Consider the following 26,161-nt stretch of genomic DNA (forward strand, 5'->3'; position numbering starts at 1 on the left):
AGCATGGAAACAGAGGATAAAAACTTATGAAAAGGATATGACAGTATTGAGAGTCTACCACTAGTCTGTATTATGAATAGTTAGCAATGAATTAAAGTGAGTAGATGAAAAGTGCTGCAGTGTTAAACATTTTAATGTCTCTCACAGTATAAGTACATTTACATATAAGTGTCTTTGAGAATCTTTTAATATGCCTTTTCTTTTAGGGTCTAATTATATTTCACGTTTGAGGGCTCTTCTAGAAGGGTTGCTTGTCATACGAACACTTCAACAACAATATGCAGTACTATTGAAGAAAAGGGAGCAGCGTTCTGCAATGACATGTAGCATTTGAAGGGCAGCTCTCATCCATTTACTTTGTATAACAATGCCATAAAATGAAAGGCTTGAACTTAATCATTTCTTCAAATACCTGGAGTGTTTTATTTTTAAGCATGTGATCCCTAAAAGTTCAGTGTCGAGCGAATCGAAGTCCACGAACTTTGATCCGAATTTCAGGGAAAATTTGATTTGCCGCAAAGCCAAATTTCCTTGTGCTTCATGGTAGCAAATCGATTTTCCCTGAATAGCGGTAAAAAATAAAAAAGTCATACTTACCTCATCCATTTGATCGTGACAAGCTGGCCGCCGCCATCTTCATTGAAGATCTCGCACAAAATCTTGTGCGCGGTGACACATGACGTCACCACTCCAGCTGACACGATCAAATGGATGAGGTAAGTATGATTTAATTTTTTTTAAAAATGTTATACTGTGTTATTACTATCAGATGCAGTGATCAGCTATGGAGGCGGCATTTGAGGGGTACAATGACAGGGAGCAGCACAATCACCGATGCTGTCATTGCACCCACTACTTACAAACAAATGCGCTTCATGACAAAGTGATTGTTTGTTAAACTGATTAGTCTTCAATGATCTGATATCCATAATCTTAATATGAAACATACAGTTCATTTAGGCAGCAAACAGATATATGTGCAAAGGACCAAAACAGTCCAAAGTTCATCTATAAATTATAACTGTGTAGCTTCGACTACAACTATAGCTAAATAGCTGAACCCTTAAAGGGAACCTGTCATCAACTTTATGCTGCCCATACTAATGGCAGAATAAAGTAGAGACAGGTGAGTTGATTTCAGCGGTCTGTCACTTATAAGTTAAAACAAAGTGGTTGCCGAGAACCAACATCACAATCATTGCAGACTGGGCCTGGAAAAGAGTCACGACCACCTGAGAAGAGTCCTGGTTATTCATGAATTCCTGCTCTCCCTGCCCACCTGCTGATTACTGACAGTCTTCTACCTAGTTTTCTCCCTTTTTTTCTCGGAGAGAACTGCCAATCATCAGCAGATAGGCAGGAGAGCAGGAGATTATGAATAACCAGGACTCTTGTCAGGTAGATTTGACCCTTTTCCAGGCCTGGGCTGCAGTGATTATGATGCTGGTTCTCAGCAACCACTTACTTTTAGAGTGACACACCGCTGAAATCAGCATTTCTGTCACAATTTTATGCTGCCCTCAGTGAGGTCAGCATAAAGTTGATGACAGGTTCCCTTTAACGGAACCTTAAACGTAGAAAATGTACAAAAAAAAATAAAAAAAATCCCAGCACTTTCTCCCTAAATCTCTTCTTTCTTTTGATCTTATCTTGTCTCACATTACAATTAATACTGAGCGGTATATACCAAAATCTTCTGTGTGCATCCCAGGAGCTCAGCCATGCCAATGTTCTCCTCCTTACTGTCCTGTGTCTGGCTGTAAGACACCTGGCTGCAGCAGGACTCTCCCTGCTCTGCCCTGTCAGCAGTAGGATAAAAAAATTTTTATAAGATCCAACCCTCGACACAATCGTTTTCGAGCTGAAAAAGGAATTGATCAGTAGATTAACCCCTACTACAAGAAAGGATCAGACAGAAAATGCTGCAGCTTGACAAACAATGGGAGCGGCTATTTTTATTAGTTTCATTAATTATTTTTAGGTTTATTGTTTCTTTAACCCCTCCCCAACATCCGCTGTACATGTACAGCGGATGTTGGGTTTTTAAAGATGGTGCCTACTCTGGGGAGGAACAAGCGCCATAGCCACCGGGTGCCTTGTCTTTCACAGAACACACAACCAGGGCTAATGTCTGTGATTGGCAATAATGCTGATCCCAGACATTTAAACCATCAGATATCGTGGTCAAATGCGATCATAGCATCTGAGAGGTAAAAAATCTGAGGTACATGCGTTTCCTGTCCAGAACTCTCTCCACTTGCTGAGATTGAGGAGATCAGTACTAATAGGCCTAAGCCTGTAAAAAGCCTTCTAGGCCTATAACTGGTATATTCCAATACAGTGCTGCCACCTGCTGGCCTTCATTAGAATATACTGAAATTTCTATTAATGTTTAAAATTCCAATACTGAATAGAAATGATAATCTAATGATTGCTTGTTGGGGTCCCCTTAGGGGCCTAAAAAAAGTAAAAAAAAGTTTTAAAAAATAAAAAAAACATAACAATTGAAATCATCCCCATTTCCCAAATTTAAAATAAAAATAAATAATAAAATAATAATAACAATAATAATAAGAATTATTATTATACTATTATTATTATTATTATTAAAATAATACTATCAAAATATAAAATCACAGCTGGTCTTGCAAAAACTCGGCCGTGACACAGCTACATAGACATAAACTATAAAAAAAGTTATGGGGCCAGATAATCACAGATTGTCTTGCAAAAACTGGGCCCTGACACAGCTACACATAGACATCTAATATATAAAGCTGAGTGTATGTGTGTGTGTGTATGTCCACTAAAGGAATCTGCACCGTCGCATTTTCAATCACAAAATTTGGCACACAGGTACATCAGGTGTCCGGGAAGGTTTTAGAGCAGGTCTCAGCTCTCTAGGACGTACAGTTCCCGAGATATTCCCAAAAAATGCATTAGCCAATAGAAGCTTGGTCACAAGACCCTTATCAGCCAATAGAAGCTCTCAGGTCCTTCAGCCTCCACATACAGTTTTACTTCAGGTTTCCATAACAACCCAGCCATTTATCTTCACTGCTGTAGGAGAGCTTTAAAGGAAATCTGTCACCAGGATAATCCCTATTAAAATAATGCCATGGCCTAATAGCACTTAGTACCTTATTTCCAGATGTGCCTTTGTTCCAGCAATAGATGTTTTTATCCTCTGAAATTCCAGTTTATTTGTTATGCAAATGAGCCAGTAAGGTGCCCAGAGGGGCGTCACTCTTGCAGGAAGGAGCCCAGACACGCCCCCTGCCACAATGTGTCCACCATCAAAATACTTAAAACCCTGCCCCCAGGTCCCGCTAAGCCACGCCCCTGATCTGGTTAGGCCACGCCCCTACCACGCCTGAGCCGACGGGGATTGAAAAATTCGGCAATACACCCAGCCGTCACCCCCATAGAAATGTCTATTCTTGTCTGCAATTGTGAACAAGAATAGGACATGCTATATTTTTTTCTGGAGCACACTGTGTGCTATCCGCATCTCTTCCGGCCCCATAGAGAATGAATGGGTCCGCACCTGTTCCGCATAATTGCGGAACGGATGCGGACCCATTCTACGAGCGTGTGAATGGACCCTTAGAGTAAGCTGTTCAAAAGGACACGTCCCCGATCCGGTTAGGCCTCGCCCTATCCTACTCCTTAGCCGACTGAGATTGAAAAAATGAAGTTAAAAATCAACTTCTAGGTCCCGCTAAGTCACTCCCATATCTGGTTAGGCCATACCCCTCCACTCCTTAGCCGACAGGGATTTAAAAAATGTCAGCTGCAGGGTTGGGAGGGAGGGTGACTTTCTCCCTGCAGCTCACACTCAGACAGAACAGTGCTGCTGTCTTAGAGTGAGCTGTTCAAAAGGACACGCCCCCGATTCAGTAAAGGCCACTGTTAAGGGGGTGGGCCTCTGTGGAGGTCACTGTCAAGGGGGTAGTATGCTGAGAAAGTCACTGTTAAAGGGGCAGGTTGCTGTAAAGGTCAAAGTTAAGGGGGTGTGCTGCTGTGGAGGTCCAATTTTAAGGGACAGTGCACTGTGGGGGGGTCAATGTTAAGGGGGGACTGTGAAGGTCACTGTATTGGGGGCGGAGTGCTGTAGATGTCACTGTTATAGTGAATAGTGTTGATATCTTTTAACGACACACACAAACATTAAAGGAGCGAAGCCGGGTCCTTCAGCTAGTAAACTATAAAAAAGTTATGGGGGTCAGATTATGGTATTTAAAAAAAATTCGAAAGTTTTTTTCAGCATTAAAATACAAGAAAAACTATATAATCATGGTATCGTTGTAACCATACTTACCCAAAGAATGAAGGCATTAGGCCAGTTTTACAAAACAAAACCCATAAAACTGTGGCAGAGCTGTGTTTATTTCCAATTCCGTCCCACTACATTGTATGCAATATTAAATGGTACCATTATAAAGTAAAATTTGTCCTGTAAAACAATAATACCTCATATGGCTATGTGAATGGAAAAAAATAAAATACATTATGGCTCTGGGAATGCATGAGTAAAACAAAACAAAAATGAAAAAAATGAAAATCTCCACGTCAGGAAGGGGTTAAATAAAAACCTGACTCTCAAATTTAAGGGCCTTTTACACAGGCTGAGAATTGCATAGATTATCATTAATGAGCATTCATAGTAACGCTCGTTAATGATGATTGGGTGGTGAAAATATACTGCCGATTACCCGATGAACGAGCGAAACGTTCGTTCATCGTGTAATCTGACCGTTTGTGCGCATGCAAAAATGATCGTTTTCCGGGAGCAGATCGTGCCGTGTAATCACGATTGTTTGTGCGTGCGCAAAAATGATGGTTTAACAGAGGCAGATCGTGCCGGCAAACAACAAGTCCTTATGGGGAAGAGCGATGGCTTTCGCAATTGCTCCTCCCCATACTCTGGAGGAGATCGTAAATGCAGCGGTCTCCTCCGCTAACGATCAGCAGATTGTTGGGTAATATCATCCTGTGTAAATCAGCGGTACATTGGGTAATCAGCGGTACATTTACACTGCCTGATTATCGTTAACGAGTGTTACTATGAACGCTCATTAGCGATAATCTGTTAGATTCTCGGGCCCGTGTAAGGCCCTTAACAAAAACTGGTCCTAGCCTAGAGAAGGATATCAGATTGTGAGGGGCAATGACTAAATGAATACATTATCTGTACAGTAATGCAGCATATGCTGGTGCGGTATACAATAGAATGAGAGATTAGGAAGAAGCTATTTACTGTGGGCAGAGATGCTACTTTAACAGCTATCTAAGCTTTTTACGGGGATTTAGCTGATTTTCTATTACTATTCCCAACTCGATTATTTGTCACCAGTGCCATCCAAAAAAAATAAAAATTCTGTGTTGGAAGACGCGCTCCTGGATTTCTGCACCATGGTTTGATGTTTTTAAATGTTGAATTTGATACAAGGCACGCTTCTGATGCATCCTGATTAAAAAGAATAAATGGATATTGGTTTCTACAGTTATTTGACTGCACCTGACATCCAAAAAAACAGGGGGTAGCTTTTATGTATTAAGCAAGCTTCAAGTCACATGTGTGATCAGCTTCTCTGTACTGAAACCCTGGCTGTAATGAGCTGAGGAGAAAAACAATTTCATTTCAAATGAAATGTGTTGCCATTTCCAGAACGCCTGCTATGTAATAAAGCTGGGTATAGTACACATGTAACGTTCAGGAAACAACATGTAACAGTCTAGGATAATCTTCAATCAAACTGCCTGAGAAATTACCGCAGATATTTCTAATTATTAGGAGGCAAGAATGAAGATTTTATTTCTAATAGGAAAATATATTCTGGCTACATTTCCTAAAGCGTTGTGATCTCCGAAAACGGGTGCTTCTTCCTGATAAATACTGCTGAAGCCGATGAAGCTCAAGGTCAATGAGCAGTAAACAAAGGTGTTACACTCAACACATACAATCTGGAGCTCCAGTAGAAAGTATATCACAGGAATATTATGTATGAGAGGAGCAACATCAATCTTGTGATAGGTCACATATCTCTTAAAACGTCAGACTACAATGAAGGATGGCAACGCCAGGTTAACAAGTTGGAAAAGAGTTCTGCTGTGGCAATCTTTTTATGCTTTCAATTCGCCGCACTGGAAGAATGCAAATGTGACATTTCTCTTCCCAGAACAAGTGGAAGAATGCGGCCGGCAGCACAAGCAAAATGGGATAAGTGTGGCTTTGTACGTTCTTATGCCTTCCATGGGACCCGGCAGTCAGTACACAGTAAGTGAATAAAAACATTCTTGTTTAACCCCTTACGGACACATGATGTACCGGTACGGCATGGTTCCTGAGTCCTTAAGGACACATGACAAGGTGCCTGCACAAATCATTGAGCAGGCACCTCGGCTAAATGCGCGGGGGGGGTCCTGTGACCCCCCCGTGTCGGCGATCGCGGCAAACCGCAGGTAAATTCAGACCTGCGGTTTGCGGCTTTTACCTGGTGCGGCGGTGGTGCCATCGGGTCCCCATAGGGCTGTGGGGGGGACCCGATGGCATGGAAGGCAGCGCGATGCCTTCCTGAGGCATCGCGCTGCCTTCCGGTGAAGAGCCTGTGAGATCCAGCCCCCTGGATCTCACAGGCCCCGGAAGCTGAATAAGTAATACACACAGTATTACTCATACAGCCAATGCATTCCAATACAGAAGTATTGGAATGCATTGTAAAGGATTAGACCCCCAAAAGTTCAAGTCCCAAAGTGGGACGAAAAATAAAGTGAAAAGAAAAGTTTAAAAAATAAAGTTTCCCCCCCAAAAATTAAAAGTTTCAAGTAAAAATAAACAAAAACGTCATTTTCCCCAAATAAAGTTAAAAAAAATTGGTAAAAAATAGGGAAAAAAAAAAAGTATACATATTAGGTATCACCGCGTCCGTATCGACCGGCTCTATAAATATATCACATGACCTAACCCCTCAGATGAACACCGTAAAAAATAAAAACTGTGCTAAATAAACCATTTTTTTGTCACCTTACATCACAAAAAGTACAACAGCAAGCGATCAAAAAGGCGTTTGCCCACCAAAATAGTACCAATCTAACCGTCACCTCATCCCGCAAAAATTTAGCCCCTACATGAGACAATCGCCCAAAAAAAAAAAAAACTATGGCTCAGAATATGGAGACACTAAAACATCATTTTTTTTGTTTGAAAAAAGCTGTTATTGTGTAAAACTTACATAAATAAAAAAAAGTATACATATTTGTATGTATAAACAAAAACGTCATTTTCCCCAAATAAAGTTAAAAAAATTTGGTAAAAAATAGGGGAAAAAAAAAAAGTATACATATTAGGTATCGCCACGTTCGCATCAACCGGCTCTATAAAATATCACATGACGTAACCTCTCAGATGAACACCGTAAAAAATAAAAAATAAAAACTGTGCTAAATAAACCATTTTTTGTCACCTTACATCACAAAAAGTGTAATAGCAAGCGATCAAAAAGTCATATGCAGCCCAAAATAGTGCCAATCAAACCGTCATCTCATCCCGCAAAAAAAGAGACCCAATCTAAGATAATCGCCCAAAAACTGAAAAAACTATGGCTCTCAGAATATGGAGACACTAAAACATGATTTTTTTTTGTTTCAAAAATTATATTATTGTGTAAAACTTACATAAATAAATAAAAAAGTATACATATTAGGTATTGCCGCGTCCATATCAACCGGCTCTATAAAAATATCACATGACCTAACCCCTCAGATGAACACCGTAAAAAATGTAAAATAAAAACTGTGCTAAATAAACCATTTTTTGTCACCTTACATCACAAAAAGTGTAATAGCAAGCGATTAAAAAGTCACACGCACCCCAAAATAGTGCCAATAAAACCGTCATCTCATCCCGCAAAAATCATACCCTACCCAAGGTAATCGCCCAAAAACTGAAAAAATTATGGCTCTCAGACTATGGAAATACTAAAACATGATTTTTTTTGCTTCAAAAATGAAATCATTGTGTAAAACTTACATAAATAAAAAAAAAAGGTATACATATTAGGTATCGCCGCATCCGTGACAACCTGGTCTATAAAAATATCACATGATCTAACCTGTCAGATGAATGTTGTAAATAACAAAAAATATAAACGGTGCCAAAACAGCTATTTCTTGTTATCTTGCCTCACAAAAAGTGTAATATAGAGCAACCAAAAATCATATGTACCCTAAACTAGTACCAACAATACTGCCACCCTATCCCGTAGTTTCTATAATGGGGGCACTTTTTGGGAGTTTTTACTCTAGGGGTGAATCAGGGGGGCTTCAAATGGGACATGGTGTCAAAAAAAACAGTCCAGCAAAATCTGCCTTCCAAAAACCGTATGGCATTCCTTTCCTTCTGCTCCCTGCCGTGTGCCCGTACAGCTGTTTACGACCACATATGGGGTGTTTCTGTAAACTACAGAATCAGGGCCATAAATATTGAGTTTGGTTTGGCTGTTAACCCTTGCTTTGTAACCGGAAAAAAATTATTAAAATGGAAAATCTGCCAAAAAAGTGCAATTTTAAAATTGTATCTCTATTTTCCATTAATTCTTGTGAAACACCTAAAGGGTTAACAAAGTTTGTAAAATCAGTTTTGAATACCTTGAGGGGTGTAGTTTATAGAATGGGGTCATTTTTGGGTGGTTTCTATTATGTAAGCCTCGCAAAGTGACTTCAGACCTGAACTGGTCCCTAAAAATTGGGTTTTTGAAAATTTCTCAAAAATTTCAAGATTTGCTTCTAAACTTCTAAGCCTTGTAACATCCCCAAAAAATGAAATATCATTCCCAAAATGATCCAAACATGAAGTAGACACATGGGGAATGTAAACTAATAACTATTTTTGGAGGTATTACTATGTATTATAGAAGTAGAAAAATTGAAACTTGGAAATTTGCAATTTTTTACAAATTTTTGGTAAATTTGGTATTTTTTTTATAAATAAAAATGATTTTTTTTTACTTAATTTTACCAGTGTCATGAAGTAAAATATGTGACGAAAAAACTATCTCAGAATGGCCTGGATAAGTCAAAGCGTTTTAAAGTTATCAGCACTTAAAATGACACTGGTCAGATTTGCAAAAAATGGCCTGGTCCTTAAGGTTAAATAGGGCTGAGTCCTTAAGGGGTTAAAGGGGTTTTCCAAGACACCATAAAGTTGACCTGGAGGCTGGGAACATTATAAAATATAAAAGAAGCAATATTCAGCTGCTCAATCACCCGCTGTTCCAGGGCCACCTCTACAGTGCTCCCAGTGGTCTGTGCTACCGGTGTTGTAGTGTTTGTTTGACTACTCCATGTGACCATTGCAGCCAATCACTGGCCACAGCAGACAAGTGACTGGAAACTGGAAGCACTTGAAACATAGACTACTGGGAGAACCAGAGAGGTGGCCCTGGAACAGTGGGAGAACATACCCAGCCTTCAGTTACATTTTTGAGGTTTTGGAAAAGCACTTTAAATCCAGTTGCTGGAAACCAATACAGCCCTGATACTTCTCATAGCTGAAAGTTTGTTAGAATTGTATCAAGTCTAGGCAATCCTCTGCGCGCTAAAAATATCAGCAGGGTGAATTCACACACAGCAGACTTGTAGCAGACATTTGAGACTGTCCAATTCTTCTGAATTTGGCTTGCAGAAATCCATGTGCTTCCGGCCAAAGCAACTCCATTCGGATGAATAGATTTGCTTTTCAGTTCCAGAAATTTCTGCAACTAACCTGCCATGTGTGAATCTACCTCTGGAAATTAGACAAGATGGATCCTACTGCAGAGGAGAAACTCTGATTTACAATAGATAGTAATGATGCAATCCTGCCTACAACATACAGTCATGGCTGAGAAACTGAGCTTATGATTGCATCATTATTGTAAATGATCGTACTCCTCTCAGGCAGACCTACAAGTGGAAGGAACCCATCCTATTAATATTCTGGGATGGGTTACTGGAGGCCATCTTGTATAATTTCCAAAGAACCCCTTTATGTAGATTCAGCTAAACTAACAGGAGTGCTAAAATCTGGAAATTTAGAGGAACAGAGAATGACATTAATATGTAGATACAGATCATTTCTGTACACTGTTTATAAAGCAGCCAACCTATAGAGTCACCTGTACAAATGAAGAGAACATACAAAATGGCCTTCTACGGCAACAGAACGATCTGGTAAAATTTGACTTAATTTACAGTAGCTAGGTAAAATAAAATGTCATCTTGGACTGATCTGTTCACATGGTTTAGAGCCTAAAGAAAGAATGTAAAATTATAGCAGTTCTTAAAATCCCATTTGCATGAATGACACATAAAGCTAAAGTGTTAAACCATAACATCCTTTGATAATTCTGGTCTCATCATCTACAAGGCTTTTAATAATATAACATTTTGCTGCTTTGATCACTACAGGGAAATAGATGTGCATTTTTCTTATGCTTACTTCACAAAGCTTCTAGCTGCATCCGGATCCTGGGCTGTAACTGTTCCTATAATAGTGTTAATGTTTGCATCTTCTTTCACCTCGAGTACATAGGCTGACTTGCTAAAAAATGGAGGCTCATCCACATCCTCCACTATAATTTTTACAGCAGCAACATCCTTGAAGGGTCCTAAGTAGTGAAATCTTGGATCATCATATACATTGGCAGCTTCGACCTTTAAATTGTACATCCTCGTTCTCTCAAAGTCCATCAGCTGGAAAAAAAATATATAGTTGAATTAAAAAATCTAATTACAAAAATACAAGTTTTTCCAATATGTTAATTTCTAAATAGTGGTTTAATGCTATATATCTATAGCCATATATTTCTATCTTTATGTATCATGTCTCTGGTACTCAATACTATTTACAGCAATATAAAGGAAGTCATAATACATAATAGTCTAATATACACTGGTCAACCATAATATTAAAAATACTGAAAGAAGAAACATTAATTACTTCATTACAATAACCCTTTGAAAAGGGCAAAATTGTAATGGCTAAACGAGTCAGAGCATCTTCAAAATGTCAGGACTTATGGGGTTTTCTTGGTATGAAGTGGTTAGTACCAGCCAAAAGTCCTTCAACGAAGGTCAAGAGGGGAACTAGCAACTGGATCATCAGCGCTCAAGGCTCACTGATGAGTGTAGGGAGCAAAGCCTGGCCCATCTTGTCTAATCCCAAAGAAGAGCTACAGTAGAACTCTGACCGCTCTTCACTGATGAATATACTTTCAATTGGCATGGAAAACAGTACCATAGAGTAGTGAAAGAAAATGGGATCGTCTAGTGAATCATGTTTTCTGTTAAATTCATTTAGAAGACTGGGGAAAATGGCACAGGGTGCATTATGGGAAGAAGGCAAGCTGGTGGGAGGCGGTGTGATATTCTGGACAATGTTCTACTGGGAAACCTTGCACTGATATTAAACATGCTACACCTACCTAAACATTGTTGGAGATAAACATACACCTCTTCATGGTAACATTACTGACAAAGAGTTACTTGGCCTCCAAATTCCACAGATCTTAATCCAATCGACCATCTATGGAATGTGCTGGAAAAACATCTCTGATACACGTTGGTCCCACCTCACAACTTACAGGACTTAAAGGAAATGTATCAGCAAAAAATGTCCTATTTAAATCAGGATTTTACATATTTTTATTTCAGAATTTTTATGTAACTATCTATGTTTTAAAAATATATATATGATCCTAGAATTTTCACTCTCACCACTAGCTTTAATGATTTCCTGAAGAATTGCAACGACAAGTAACACCTCTATATAGATAACACAGAATCCATAATTTACAATGGGTGATCTCACAGCTTATCAGTTCCATCTTGACCTCCGCACAGGTCACAGAGCATGCCTAGAAAACTCTCCTATAGAAGTCAATGGAGCCAGCTCCTATCCATTGCATTTATGGGCCATGTAGCTGTTCTAAAAAGACTGGAAGTCTTTTAGGCCTGGTAGTCAGTGTAAAAACTGCATGATTTTTTTAAATATAGATAGTGACACTGAATAAAATCACCAGAAATTCGTTTAAAAAAGTGTTTAACACAAACAAATTGATTTAAACAATTGGCAATTTTCTGTGGACACATTCCCTTTGAAGGATCTGCTGTTAATGTGTGTGCTAGATACTGCAGGACACCTTCAGAAGTCTTGTGGAGGCTATTAGACAGGTAGTTATAGTTAGAGATAAGCGAATCAAAGCTGACGAAGTGGAATTTGATCCGAATTTCAGGAAAAATTTGATTCGCAACAAATGCGAATTTCCTCGCGCTTCGTGGTAACGAATTGCAATTTTTGCTAAAATGGCGGCTACACATGTGAGGACATGGGGCAAGAAACTGTGGGAAAGCGGGATGACCCATAATGCCATGCATGCAGCCAATTAGCAGCCAGCCAGCCTTGTGATGTCACAGCCCTATAAATACGGCGGCCATCTTAGATTCAGAGATTTTTCAGCGTTCTGAGTGCAGGGACAGACATGAGAAGGCGCTAGAGACAGCAATCGGAAAAACCTCATTGTGAAAAAATAACTGAAAAAAATGATTTATAAGTGCAGGGAAAGGATAGGGAGGAATCATTTCACAGCATCTTAGTGCAGGGACATCAGAAGGCGCGAGGGACAGTTCTAGAAAAGCGATTTACAAGTGCAGGGAAAGGACAGGGAGGAATAATTTCACAGCATCTTAGTGCAGGGAGAGATGTCAGAAGGCGCTAGGGACAGTGCTAGAAAAGCGATTTACAAGTGCAGAGAAAGATTATTTGGGGATCCAAATAGCCATTATACAGCTCTGTCATTCCAGCAATTTGTTATTGGGGTGCAAGTGCTATGTTGAAAAGCCTTTAGTGGCATATTTTAGTACAAAAAGAAAAATATATACGCACTTCACTGTTGCAGTTATTTGTGGTGAAAGCGTTAAGTGGCATATTTCAGTACGGAAAGAAAAATATATATGCATTTCAATTCTGAAGTTATATGTGGTGAAAGCGTTTAGTGGCCTATTTAAGTACAGAAAGAAAAATATATACGCACTTCACTGTTGCAGTTATTTGTGGCAAAATAGTTTAGTGGCCTATTCAGTACGAAAAGAAAAATATATACGCACTTCACTGTTGCAGTTATTTATGGTCAAAGCGTTTAGTGGCCTATTTCAGTACAAAAAGAAAAATATATACGCACTTCACTGATGCAGTTATTTGTGGTCAAAGCGTTTACTGGCACTTAACAAATAATGGGTAGCTTATTAAAACTTAACGTTTAATATAAAATAATAGGCCCTTAAAGTTTAAAAATTGTTGCATTGAAAACAACTAAAGACTGCATGCGTATATTATCCTGCAGAGTGATCAAAAATAGGGAAGGGACCCGATGTGGTAATTGATAGAATGAGAAGAAGAGTTTATACAGAGGGACACAATGCTGGGTCTCACACCCTAGGTGTCCCTGATTCTGCCTATATCCCCCTCTCACTTTCAAGCCCTAGAACGTCCCTTCCTTAATTTAGACTGCCCAGCTTCGTCAGACAGATATGAACGGGTCCAACCACTCCTGACGTCACTGGTAGTTACATACATGTACAACTAACAAAAAATAGAATTTGCAACACAGTGTTCCTGCCTGACTTAATCAGACCTATATAGGTAAACACCTGTGTCGCTCAACATATTAGGGAACTTGCCGTATCCCTTTAATGATCAAAACATGTCCCCATGCGTTTCATCAGTATTTGCCAATTCCTCAGGGGACTAATGTATACTTATGACCACAAGATGCCAAGTCATAATTCAAACTGGAGTAATCAAACTTCCAAAGAGATGTTGTATCAAATAATCACAAATCAGTTATAATCAAAGGTGATGTAATATAATCAACCCAGATCAGCTTTTATCAATGCTCAAAGCCAGTATAGTGTTCACTCCCAAATACTGAATAAGTAATTATGGCCAGATGTTGCCAAAATGTATTTCACAACTATTCAGTAAGGTGTGCCCAAGTGCTTGCAGCAACAGTTCAAAGGCACAAGATCACTATTATGTGTACTTATCTGTTCAATGTTAGGTGAGCATTGTTCACAGAAGAATAGTGCGGGTGTCCTCCATGGCGTCCTGCGTATGGCAGCAGCGGTATGAATACACTGGCGGCTCGTTTAAAAAGCCGCGCTCCTCCGCTCCATCCACGCCCCTTCTGCGTCACCTGACCCGATCACATGTTGAGTCATGTGTTCATCTCGCGGTCACGTGATCTGACGGTTCCAGGAAGTGCTCTGGATACATCTTATAAATACACTTATTACCTGGCAACCGCCCCAACTTTCTGACGTCACAGGTGGGCGGGATGGTTGCGATGCACTGGGTTAACCTACTGGGCAAAGCAAGTCAATCGCATACAGCGCTCAGATAATGGATATAAACCTGGGGATCCGCCAGATTAGCGGTCCTCAGGGAGATATTACAGAGTTTATCAGGCCGATTTCTGGTATTTTCCGTCATAGCAAAAATTACCTACAAAACGTAGGTCTCCCAGCAGCTGTCCTATGGGGAAACGTAAAGGATAGATAATGGTCCAGTTCATGATCAAAATAAGAGTATATCGCATCAGAACCATCATGATGCAAGACACTGAACGCTCTATGGAGTGTTGGGACAGGAGGGGAGGTGGTTATTAGAACATTGGGTGCTCCCTTGGCCAACAGGCAGTTGGTTAAGGATCGATGTAGTAGCTAAACGACAATTGGTCATTAAGTCCCTTTGGGTGCACCGTCTTAAGTTGAAAGATCCACCACGTTACTCTCTGCAGAACCCTCCTATCCCAATCTCCTCCTCAGCCTGGTCGTGGGACTACCTCAACCCCTATGAATTTAAGATTGGAGAAATCACCATTGTGTACATTGTTAATGTGCTTCGCCAATGGTGTCTCTTTTTTATTTCTTATATCACCCAGGTGTTATCCCACCCGTCGCCGCAATTCACGGGTGGTTTTGACTATATATTCCAGGCCACAGTCACAATTTGCCTTATAGACCACCCCCTTGGTGCGGCAGTTTATAAAGTGTCTAATCTGATATTCCTTATTAGTGACGTTACTCCTAAAGGACCATCCCTGGGTGATATGTGTTAAGCCACACAGCCACTACAATGATAACATCCCATAGGGCGACGGAGCCACATTTCCGTTTTGTTCTGTGGCTCACTAAAGTGACTGTGGACCAGACGATATTTTAGGCTATGGCCCCTGCGATATGTCACTTGTGCAGTTTCCGAGATTACTTCCTTGATATCAGGGTCAAGTTGAAGAGTTTCCCAGTGTTTCCTCAGAACCTCCTTCACTTCTTCTGATACCCCATCGAAGGTCCCTATGAGACGTATGGGGCCATTATCTATCTTTTTGGGCTTGGGATACAGCAATTCATCACGATTACTGTTGCATGCTCTTCTGAATGCTGACCTAAGAACTGAATCAGGATAGCCCCTCTCTCGGAATCTATGTCGTAAATCATCAGCTTGTTGTTTAAAGTCCTCCCTGGTAGAGCAGTTCCTCTTGATTCTCAGGTACTGCCCCACCGGGATCCCTCTTTTAGGCCCCAAAGCAACTTAACCAAATAGTTAATCTCTCTAGTCAACAATTGCAACAGTCAGAAATGTGTATCCTTAGTAAGGGCCTCTCCTTTGTCCCCACTTCGACCTTTAATTTGTTTAACTGGGTTAGAGACATCCATCTCTTTGCAAGGAAATTTAGATGGCGCAAACACTTCGCTCTGGTGAATAAACGTGAAAGTAAGGAATTGGGCATTTCACCAGATATTTTACAAGATGTCCGTCTATTATTTAGCCTGAGCGAAAGCACCCCCCAGGAAGGGAAAGGTCCCTTTACCACCCTCAAAAATAAGAGTCTCAGAATGCCACCCCTCGGTGATTCAACATGTATAGATGTGTTTGTAAATCAGGTATGCCGTGATCTGGCAAACCTTACCCCTTCTCAATATGGATTCAACTGCAGTAAATCAGAATAGAAATCACTGGTAGACTTGGAACACAATAAAAATGTAACTATTAAACTTTCTGACAAAGGAGGAAACATAGTTTTGTTGGACACGGCAGATTACAAAAAAATGTGTCAGGACTTGTTAAGTGATAGAGAGAGATATGAGAAACTTAGTGGGGACCCAACCACTCAGTTTCAGAAAGAACTAGCTCTCATTTTACGGATGGCGAAGACAGAAAATGTAATCTCAGAAGATGAGTTTGATTTTCTATACAGAAAACATCCTACGGTGGCCACCTTCTACAGTCTGCCAAAAACTCACAAAGGAAATATACCCCTAAAAGGACGCCCTATCGTGTCAGGGGTTAATAGCTTGACCCAAAACACGGGGGTTTATCTAGACCGCATTTTGGCACCTTTTGAGAAGACATTACCTTCGTATTTGAGAGACACTAGTGATCTCTTGGGCAGTCTTGAAGGAGTCTCACTGGAGGATGATACATCATTGGCCTCCATTGATGTAGAGGCACTGTATTCCTCCATTCCACACACATTAGGATTGAAAGCAGTTGAGACATTCCTCAGCACAAGAGGTCGACAATACCAGGCCCACAATGTATTTGTACTGCGTCTATTGGAATTTATCTTGACGAGAAATTATTTCTTGTTTGATGGGGCCCTTTACCACAAGCTCAGGGGCACCGCGATGGGGAGCTCCTGTGCCCCATCATATGCAAATTTGTTCCTGGGCTGGTGGGAACGAACCCTGGTATTCAGCGACATACCCCGGAAAAATATCACAAGAGTGATTACATGGGCCAGGTTTATAGACGATGTATTTGTCGTCTGGAAGGGTGATGAGAAGGACTTGGTTGATTTTGTACAGGAATTGAACATCAATTCAATAAACATGAAATTTACATCAGAATTTAGAACAAATGTCCTTTCTTTTTTAGACATTGAGATATCAAGGGGCCCAGAGGGTGTGATTCAAACGAGAACATTCAGGAAGCCCACCTCTACGAACTCCCTTTTACACTGGAGTAGTCACCATCCACAGCCCCTTAAAAGAGGGATCCCGGTGGGGCAGTACCTGAGAATCAAGAGGAACTGCTCCACCAGGGAGGACTTTAAACAACAAGCTGATGATTTACGACATAGATTCCGAGAGAGGGGCTATCCTGATTCAGTTCTTAGGTCAGCATTCAGAAGAGCATGCAACAGTAATCGTGATGAATTGCTGTATCCCAAGCCCAAAAAGATAGATAATGGCCCCATACATCTCATAGGGACCTTCGATGGGGCATCAGAAGAAGTGAAGGAGGTTCTGAGGAAACACTGGGAAACTCTTCAACTTGACCCTGATATCAAGGAAGTAATATCGGAAACTGCACAAATGACATATCGCAGGGGCCATAGCCTAAAAGATCGTCTGGTCCACAGTCACTTTAGTGAGCCACAGAACAAAACGGAAATGTGGCTCCGTCGCCCTATGGGATGTTATCATTGTAGTGGCTGTGTGGCTTGTCCACATATCACCCAGGAATGGTCCTTTAGGAGTAACGTCACTAATAAGGAAAATCAGATTAGACACTTTATAAACTGCCGCACCAAGGGGGTGGTCTATAAGGCAAATTGTGACTGTGGCCTGGAATATATAGGCAAAACCACCCGTGAATTGCGGCGACGGGTGGGAGAACACCTGTGTTGAAAGCGTTTAGTGGCCTATTTCAGTACAGAAAGAAAAATATATACGCACTTCACTGTTGCAGTTATTTGTGGTGAAAGCGTTTAGTGGCCTATTTCAGTACATAAAGAAAAATATATACACACTTCACTATTACTGTTATTTGTGGTGAATGCGTTAAGTGGCCTATTTCAGTACAAAAAGAAAAATATAAACGCACTTCACTGTTGCAGTTATTTGTGGTCAAAGCGTTTAGTGGCCTATTTCAGTACAAAAAGAAAAATATATTCTCAGTTCACTTCTGCAGTTATGTGTTGAAAGTGTTTAGTGGCCTATTTCCGTACAAAAATATAAATATATTCTCAGTTCACTTCTGCAGTTATATGTGTTGAAAGCATTTAGTTGCCTATTTCAGTACAAAAATAAAAATACATTCTCAGTTCACTTCTGCAGTTATATGTGTTGAAAGTGTTTAGTGGCCTATTTCAGTACAGAAAGAAAAATATATATGCACTTCACTATTGCAGTTATTTGTGGCGAAATCGTTTAGTGGCCTATTTCAGTACAAAAAGAAAAATATATACGCACTTCACTGTTGCTGTTATTTGTGGTGAATGCGTTTAGTGGCCTATTTCCGTACAAAAAGAAAAATATATTCTTCGCTTTTAGGGGTGTTTTAATTTGCTTTTAATTTATTTAGTTCAGCTAAAAGTATGTCAGACAGAGAAGTGCCAGGCCATGCACAGAGGAGTGGCATAGGCATAAATGTTTCTGGCGCAGGCAGAGGTCGCAGCAGAGTAAGGGGGCGTGACAGCAGGAGACACAGCGAGAGGCCTGAGCTCCTGGTGTCATCTAGCGGTCGTGTGTTGACCAGCAACCCAGCGGTTCTTGATTGGTTAATTCGGTCATCCACTTCATCCCAAATGACATGAGAAACCCCCAGCTAACAGACGGTGGGTTTGTCAGACACAACCCTTAGTTGTCATGGCCTGGGAGCAAGCCCTGTGCCCTCACCTGTCCTCAACCTGCCTCTGTCCTTTTCTGTTCCCTCACCGCGAGAAGTATTATATGCTGTAGGCTCAGCTCCACTTTTCAGTGACGAAGAGCTACCAGAGGAAAGTCAGCATCTACTGCTCAGCCAAGATTTGGAGACATCCGCCAGGAGAGTGGCATGGGAATTGGTGTTGCAAGCGGTCAGGCTCCTGACCCAGAGACCGTTGAGGAGGACATCAGTGACATGCAGCCACTACTTGATGATGGTGAATCCAATCGCACTTGGGAGCTGGGTGCAGAAGGGGCTTTATTATCATCAGGAGAAGAGGGTGGCAGCTTGCCCGTTAAGCAGCGGCTGAGCCAGCAAGGTGGCAGCATGGCTGGACGTCAGCAGGGGGGCAGCAGTGGGAGGTCAGGAGTCAAACATGCCCGGGGTAGTCCACCTGCTTCGCAGCAGCCTACCTGCCCGGGAAGTAGTGGTACAGAGGTTCACGGAGGCAGCGGCAGTAGCAGTCAGTCAGTGTGGACTGTTGGGGAGAAAATCACCTATTCGGTGGCATGGAAGTTTTTTGTTAAGCCGCCAGAGAAGATGAACCTGGCCATATGTAGAATCTGTGGGCAGAAGGTGAAGCATTCTTTATACAAAAGGTGGTCGCGCTGCCAGATATACGTCTCAATTCACAAGCTCAAGAGAAGCGGCAATCTTCTTTGACACAACCAACACACCTGAGTCCCGCTGGATAGTAGCCTTTTCTCAAAGCAACCTTCCTACGGAATCAAAGTTTCGGGTACATAGTGAAGGGCCGCAAAGTTGAGTTAACAAAACTCTTTTATTACACTCACAATAAAATCGTGAATAACAGGCCTTAAATAATCATAAAAACAGGTCCATCGGGTCCATCAAACACAATGCCTGACCTAGGTTTCGCCGATAAGGCTTCCTCAGGGGCAATCATACCACCCTTCTCTGCACACTGCATTTATATAGGGTTAATCTGCATCCCCTCCCCTTCTTTTGCAGACAACACCCACCCTATAAATTATATTCTTTAAAACATTTTGTACATATATCATTGCACATGTAACATATTCTCCCTTAGGACCAAAAATAATCATAAAAACATACATAAATACTGAATATAAGAACATAAAAACAGATCATATCCGATATCAGAATCCAATACAGACCCACTCCTATTCGGAGCGCTGCAACTGTTCCCAATGTTACAAGAAACAATATCCAACACGGTCATACATCCCGCAGACACTCCTTAGTCGGTCCATTCCGTACTGTTTCATTAAAATTACCTCCCTCCTATATTTCTTAATTTCATTCATAACTTCTTCCCTAGTCACATGATATCATACCACCAAACCACTTTCGGCTACACCCACTTCACACCCACTTTTTACTCAGCCAATAAGCAGAGATCCCACGCTATTCCACCAAACAGGGCTTCAAATCTAAATCAATGTTTAAGCCAAGGGGTTCATTTTGAATATCCATTCCACTTCTCGTTGATCTATCTGTTTCACTGGGTCGCCTCCTCTCCAGTCCAATTTCACCTTTTCCACTCCAGCATACCACAAACCTCTCGGGTCCTTACCATGCATTTTCTTAAGTTCTCGTGCTCGGTCCGGATGTCTACAAGCTCAAGTTCTTGCGATTCTCGCGAGAACTTGAGCTCCTTCTCCCTGGCTAAGAGTGGGGCGCTGCGATTGGATGCGCTGGCTGCCAGAGAGAAGATAACCGCGGCCAGCAGAACTAAAATGTCAACGCCTACTATAACCAAGTCGCCTCATTTGCATATGAGGCGACGAAACAAACGGGGAACACAGCGGGCGAACGGGGGGTCCTTTTGAAAAAAAAAAAACGTGTCCAGACATACGTTGCAGCAGCCCGATAAAGTAGTATAAGAATTGCACACCCTTTTTTCTGATGAAAGGTCCTTTTTAACTCACAAACATAATCTGTAGTGTTGTACAGAAAATTTCATTATTCACATCAGTCCGTGTCCAGTGAGGCTTACAGGTGGCCATACACATGAGTATACAGTTGATACAATTTCAATCAAAATTATTGTTTCTCAGGTGAAATGTAACACAAACGATTGTTAAAAGGTCATGCTTAAAATTTTTGACCAATAGTTCACAACTAATCTTTCTGTGAAACAATGTTCCCAGGAAGATTGTTCGTCCTTCCCCAGTGCCATTGAACATGTTTGGACAATTTTAACGGCGGCAATGGCTAAAATGTATTGACTAAATGTGTATGACCACATCACTGCAACAATCCATCAGCGAAAAATTGTTTACTCAAATGTTTTATGCCTTCCTTGGGTGAAATATGCAGATTATGTAAGATTATGAAATATACTGATTATTTCAATGTCCTCTGTATTAAATACATCTAGAATTTTAATGGTGGCTGAGTACAACCTTTCTGCTTATATGCATAATTGACCTACTTCTGTGTCCAGTATACAGAGATAGCACTTCATAGAAACTGCCATGAACTATAAACTAAGCTTAAATTAATTACTTAAAGAACCTAGTGCCCCCAAAGAAAAGTATAAAGGGTAATGACAGATTTGGCCTACATACATGCAGCTGGAATAGATAGGTTATTGCTAATCACTTCAGGCCCCACTGAAACCAGGCTTCATGGTCAGAAAATGAGGATATACACATCTCCAGCGGTTTCCTCAGAGGCTGATAATCATCCACTTAATTTTAAAAGGATTGTAATCAAAGGTCTTAAAATTTTTGGGACAATACAGAAGTATGAGGCTAAGGGCTCATGCACACCAATGTGTGCGGCAGTGCCATGCATTCGGTACCGCAATGTATGGACACCATCCATGTGGCCTGCGCTGGCAGATGCAGACCTATTCAATTTGAATGGGTCTGCAATCTGTCCACACCGCCAAAAAATAGAGAATGCGTAATTTTTTTTGCAATGCAGAGGCATGGGCCGAAATTCCACGGAAGTGTTCTTTAGTGCTTCTGTGGCCTTCCGATCCGTGTCTTCCAGATTGCAGACCCGTTCATTGTTTGGTTCCATAACGTCCATACAATCCATAATACTTGTGTGAAAAAGGCATAAGGCCTCCTTCACATGAACGATATGGATTGTGTCAGGATATGTTCAAGCTGCGTAAAGTGAAACTCACACCATTTCGCAAGCAAGTTCAGTCAGTTTTCTCTGCAATTCTGTTCAGTTTTTACCACGCTGGTGCAATCAGTTTTTATGCGTTTTTGACGTGTATGAAAAAAAATGAAGATTTACAAACGACATCTCCCAGCAACAATCAGTGAAAAATGCATTGCATCCGGAGCCCCATCCACACGAGCGAGTTTTCAGCGCGGGTGCGATGCATGAAGTAAACGCATTACACCCGCAGTGAATCCTGACCTATTCATTTCAATGGGTTTGTGCACCTGAGCGTTTTATTTTCACGCATCAGGTTTGTGTTGCCTAAGAATCGCAGTCCGGGTGCAATGCGTTTTTCACTGATGATTGCTAGGAGACGTTGTTTGTTAACCTTCAGTTTTTTCACGCGTGTAAAAAACGCATCACAACTGATTGCACCCGCGTGGAAAAAACTGAAACACTGAAAGCGAACGCAGACAAAACTTACTAAACTTGCTTGCCAAATGGTCCGAGTTTCACTGAAAGCATCCTGAGCCAAAACGGATCGTTCATGTGAAAGAGGCCAGGGCTGCATGAAAAATGCAGAATATAGTACATGCTGCGATTCTCATGCAATACAGAAATGATGCGTGTTCACTTCACGCATCGCACCCGTGTGGAAAATGAGCTTTTGTGGAAGGGGCCTAAAGGTGCTGGGGACTGTCTGGCTGCCCATATACATTAGTAATCAATCTCATCGAGACTGGCAGATTCGACCGATTTCAATCAAATGTGTATGGAAAATTTCATACATTAAAACATTATGTAGAAATAAATCATCCAAATTGATAGACTTTAACATAAGGTCCTTCAGCTGTTGCCGCAGTCAAGGGGACGCAACATGGCTGAAAACCACATAAAAATACATGTCTGTGTGGTTTTCAAAAGGACTTTTTCAAAGTCCATTCTTAATTGATATTTGGTTGATTGATCATAGCTGGTAGTTTTCCGGCTCGCCATGTCCTGTGGTTGTCCTTCCATATGACCCTACCCCTACTGTGCTAGTCAAGACATGGGCTTAGGTTGCCGATATGGTGAATACAGCTTGGGCCATATCTATTCTTGATCATCGCTATACACACATATGTTCCCAAGCGACGCTCTAGAATAACTTAGCCTTCTTGATTTCCTTCTTGCTTTACAGGTGCAGTGCTTAAAGACAAGAAACCAAACTGTGAGCAGAAAATTTGCTGTGTAGCCAATCCATAAGCAAATTGTCTAGATGCAAAAAGAATTAGATTAATTGTTTAATTAAGTGTTAGTAATATCCTGAGCACCTGCTTAATTGGCTGCTCTGGAGGAATTAAATTTAGGGGACAATGATTTCTCATAGAAAGTAATCAAGCCACAATGAGTTTATAGGTTGTTTTAATTTAATATGGTGGAGAATTAGCTATGATAAAATACCTCTGCTGATCCCACTGTACTATATTTGCAGAGTATATTTTCCATGCAAGGGCAGGAGATCTTAAAATAAAAATAATTACTGCAGATGATGTGAGTAAAAGTGTACGGCGCATATATCAACTCTCACTACCAGCACCCACACTGCAATAAAATGCAGCATAATTCTTACTGTGCACCATGCAATGTACTTTAACATGATTTAAACGTGTTTCTAACCTGACAGAGCTCTCCATTCCTTGGTGGAATTCTCATTGGAATTAGTGGTCCCATGGAGGACCAAGACATCGTGCCCTAGAAACAGATGTCATTAAATGTATTGTGCTTTTACATTAGACTGCCTGTTGTTGTTTTGTGTTTGCTTAATGCAAATGAGCTAGTTTGAAGAGTATTAGTATAAAACACCTGTTCTCAGTATATATATACCAGCGGGAGCGCAAACCAGATTTTTTTTCTAAAAATAACGCATGATGTGAAGCTCTAGGAATATTTCACATACTGCTTCATCTCTAAATATAGTAAATGCAACAAACTATCAAAGCATAGTAAGAAACAAAAATAAGTAATTTTTTACTTAAAGGGGTTAGCTCATGACTAATGTAAAAAATAAATAAATCAGACATTATATAGTACATGACTATCTCTTTCTAACGAAGCTAGAACCAGCCCTGTACCTCACGTATATCCAGAGATCTCCCCATTCATTGCTCTGCTATATTTATATCAAGCAGGCAGCTCAAGGGGAGTGTCTTTTCTGCTGTAGCTCAGGGGGCGTTTCCATTCTCTTCCTATCACAATTCAGGAGGCAGTTGAAGGATGAAACTGAGCATGTGCGGCCATGTTAGGGAGCCGGACAAAGAAATAAGAAATAAAACAAACAGCAGGTGGCGCTCTTCAGAAACATTTTATGGAATAATTCAAAGGCTGAGCTAAAATTTGAATAACATGTAATTACAAAGGTATTTAGATCCAAGTGCTGGTTTGAAAACTGTAGAATAGTTTTTTGTAGGACAATCCCTTTAAAATATTAAAGAAATTCTATAAAAATCAATGAAGACTATATCAATACTATTTTACAATGAAAAACATGTTACATGCGGAATTTGCAAAGCATATTACCCTCTGCATTGCAAATGATTTAACTGCACAAAAATCTGTGACAATATAGCATATGATGCGGAGCTGAAAATCTGCACCGTGTTGTAAAGTGTGAGCAGATTTCTGCTCTTGTAAAACCCCATTCATTAGCACTGTACTGTCCTCTGCAACAAAAAACAGCCACAGCCGAACATGGATTTACCAAGGAAGGAGAGATTATGGAGAACATTTACCAACCCCTGTATGTCACAAAACTGGCGTTAAAAAGCCACAAAATTTGTTGAGTGACCTGATCTGTGACTTTTGGGGAGTTTTGAACCTCATTTGGAATGTTTCCAAAAAGTGGGAGAAAAATGACATATACTATACCTGAAATCTACAGTATTCAAGCTCCCTTGCTGGCATAGATTTCAATTCTGGCACATCGACCAGCACAGATGTGTGGTGTGTGCCTGTTAAGAATTGTGGCACGTCTGATGCCTTGGCATAAAGATTAAGACCGTTGTGTCAAACACTGGTCTTATTAAGAATCCTCTCTAAGTACACAGAAGTAAAAAACCTGTCAGGATAAAAAATTATTTGAGAACTGCAGTCTAAAGAGAACTGTAGTGAAGCATGAAAGAAGTGAAATTTTGAATAAAAAAAGAACATTTTGGAGAAGCCTTTCCATAAGCATTTTTGTAATGTTTAAAAGGAAACCTGTCATCCATTTGATGTTGCCCCAACCAAGGGAGTTAAGTTTTACTTTGAAAGACTGTAGTGTTTTAGTGCAAACAGTTCTACAAATGAGGAGAGTCTGGGCATGGAGAGAACAATCTGCAGTGCACCTTCTCCCTACCCCTCTTGGATTGATTGAGACGTCTTTCGCTAGATGAAAATAGTAAGACATCTGTCAGTCAAGCCTAGCAGGGAGAAGCTGTAGGCTGAAAAGGAGGGGGGTGACCATACATTTTCAATAGCTATTCTTTATAATTTCTCTGTAAGGCAAATTATTGGGAACCTTCCTGATAAGTTCCTGATCATCAGTGGAGGAAACGGCTGCATTTACATGCACCAATCTCCTCTACTGTATGGGGACCAGCGACAGCACATTTACATGGCCTATTATAAGGAATGAGCGTTTGTAGTAACGCTTAATTCCCAATAATCGGCCTGACAATTGTCTGGTGTAAATCCGTCTTTACACGTGCATGCTTGGTTCAGACAAAGATGCATGTGTTCTCAACAGAGAAAGGTGTGCAGCAGCTCATCTCTCTTGAAAACAAAGGATCAAACATGTTGAAATTCCTTTTGTTCCGCTGAAAATAGGCTAAGGGCTCATGCACACTACTGTATTTTTCTTCAGTGTGCCATCCTTTTTTTCACAGATGGCACAGTCACCCATTCATTTCTATGGGGCCATACACATGTTTTCTTTTGCACAGGTCCGTTTGTATGAATCATAAACCTCAGCGCAGGTCCCATTCCTGTTTGCATTTGTGTATGAGTCTAGCCCATTCTATTGATGGGAGTGAGAAAAAAAGGGAATGCTCATGGAAGGTATCTGTTTATCAAGGTCCATTTTTGTAGACCAAAAACGGGATGTGGCCACTTGCCCACTGATGTGTATGCCCATATTTTCACATTTCAATACATGGCTGCCCTCTACAAAATATTATCTATCAAACCTATGTGCGTATCAATTTAGTGTGATCCTGGAAACCTATCAGTTTCCAGGATCACACACAGTTCTTTGTTATCAAGACTGTGTTCCCATCGCGTTTT

General features: G+C 40.7%; 1 protein-coding gene across 3 annotated transcripts in view; it reads right to left on the minus strand.

Annotated features, from left to right (window-relative positions):
* Positions 1-26,161, minus strand: part of LOC121001695 (cadherin-6-like) — a 393,550-nt gene that overhangs the window by 77,237 nt on the left and 290,152 nt on the right. For all 3 annotated transcript variants that reach the window (XM_040432869.1, XM_040432870.1, XM_040432872.1), the window contains one exon: positions 10,481-10,734. In XM_040432869.1, the coding sequence (XP_040288803.1) occupies positions 10,481-10,734 (254 nt within the window). The remainder of the gene's footprint in view (positions 1-10,480; positions 10,735-26,161) is intronic.

Source organism: Bufo bufo, chromosome 5, assembly GCF_905171765.1.
Source record: "Bufo bufo chromosome 5, aBufBuf1.1, whole genome shotgun sequence".
NCBI classification, from domain to species: Eukaryota; Metazoa; Chordata; class Amphibia; order Anura; family Bufonidae; genus Bufo; species Bufo bufo.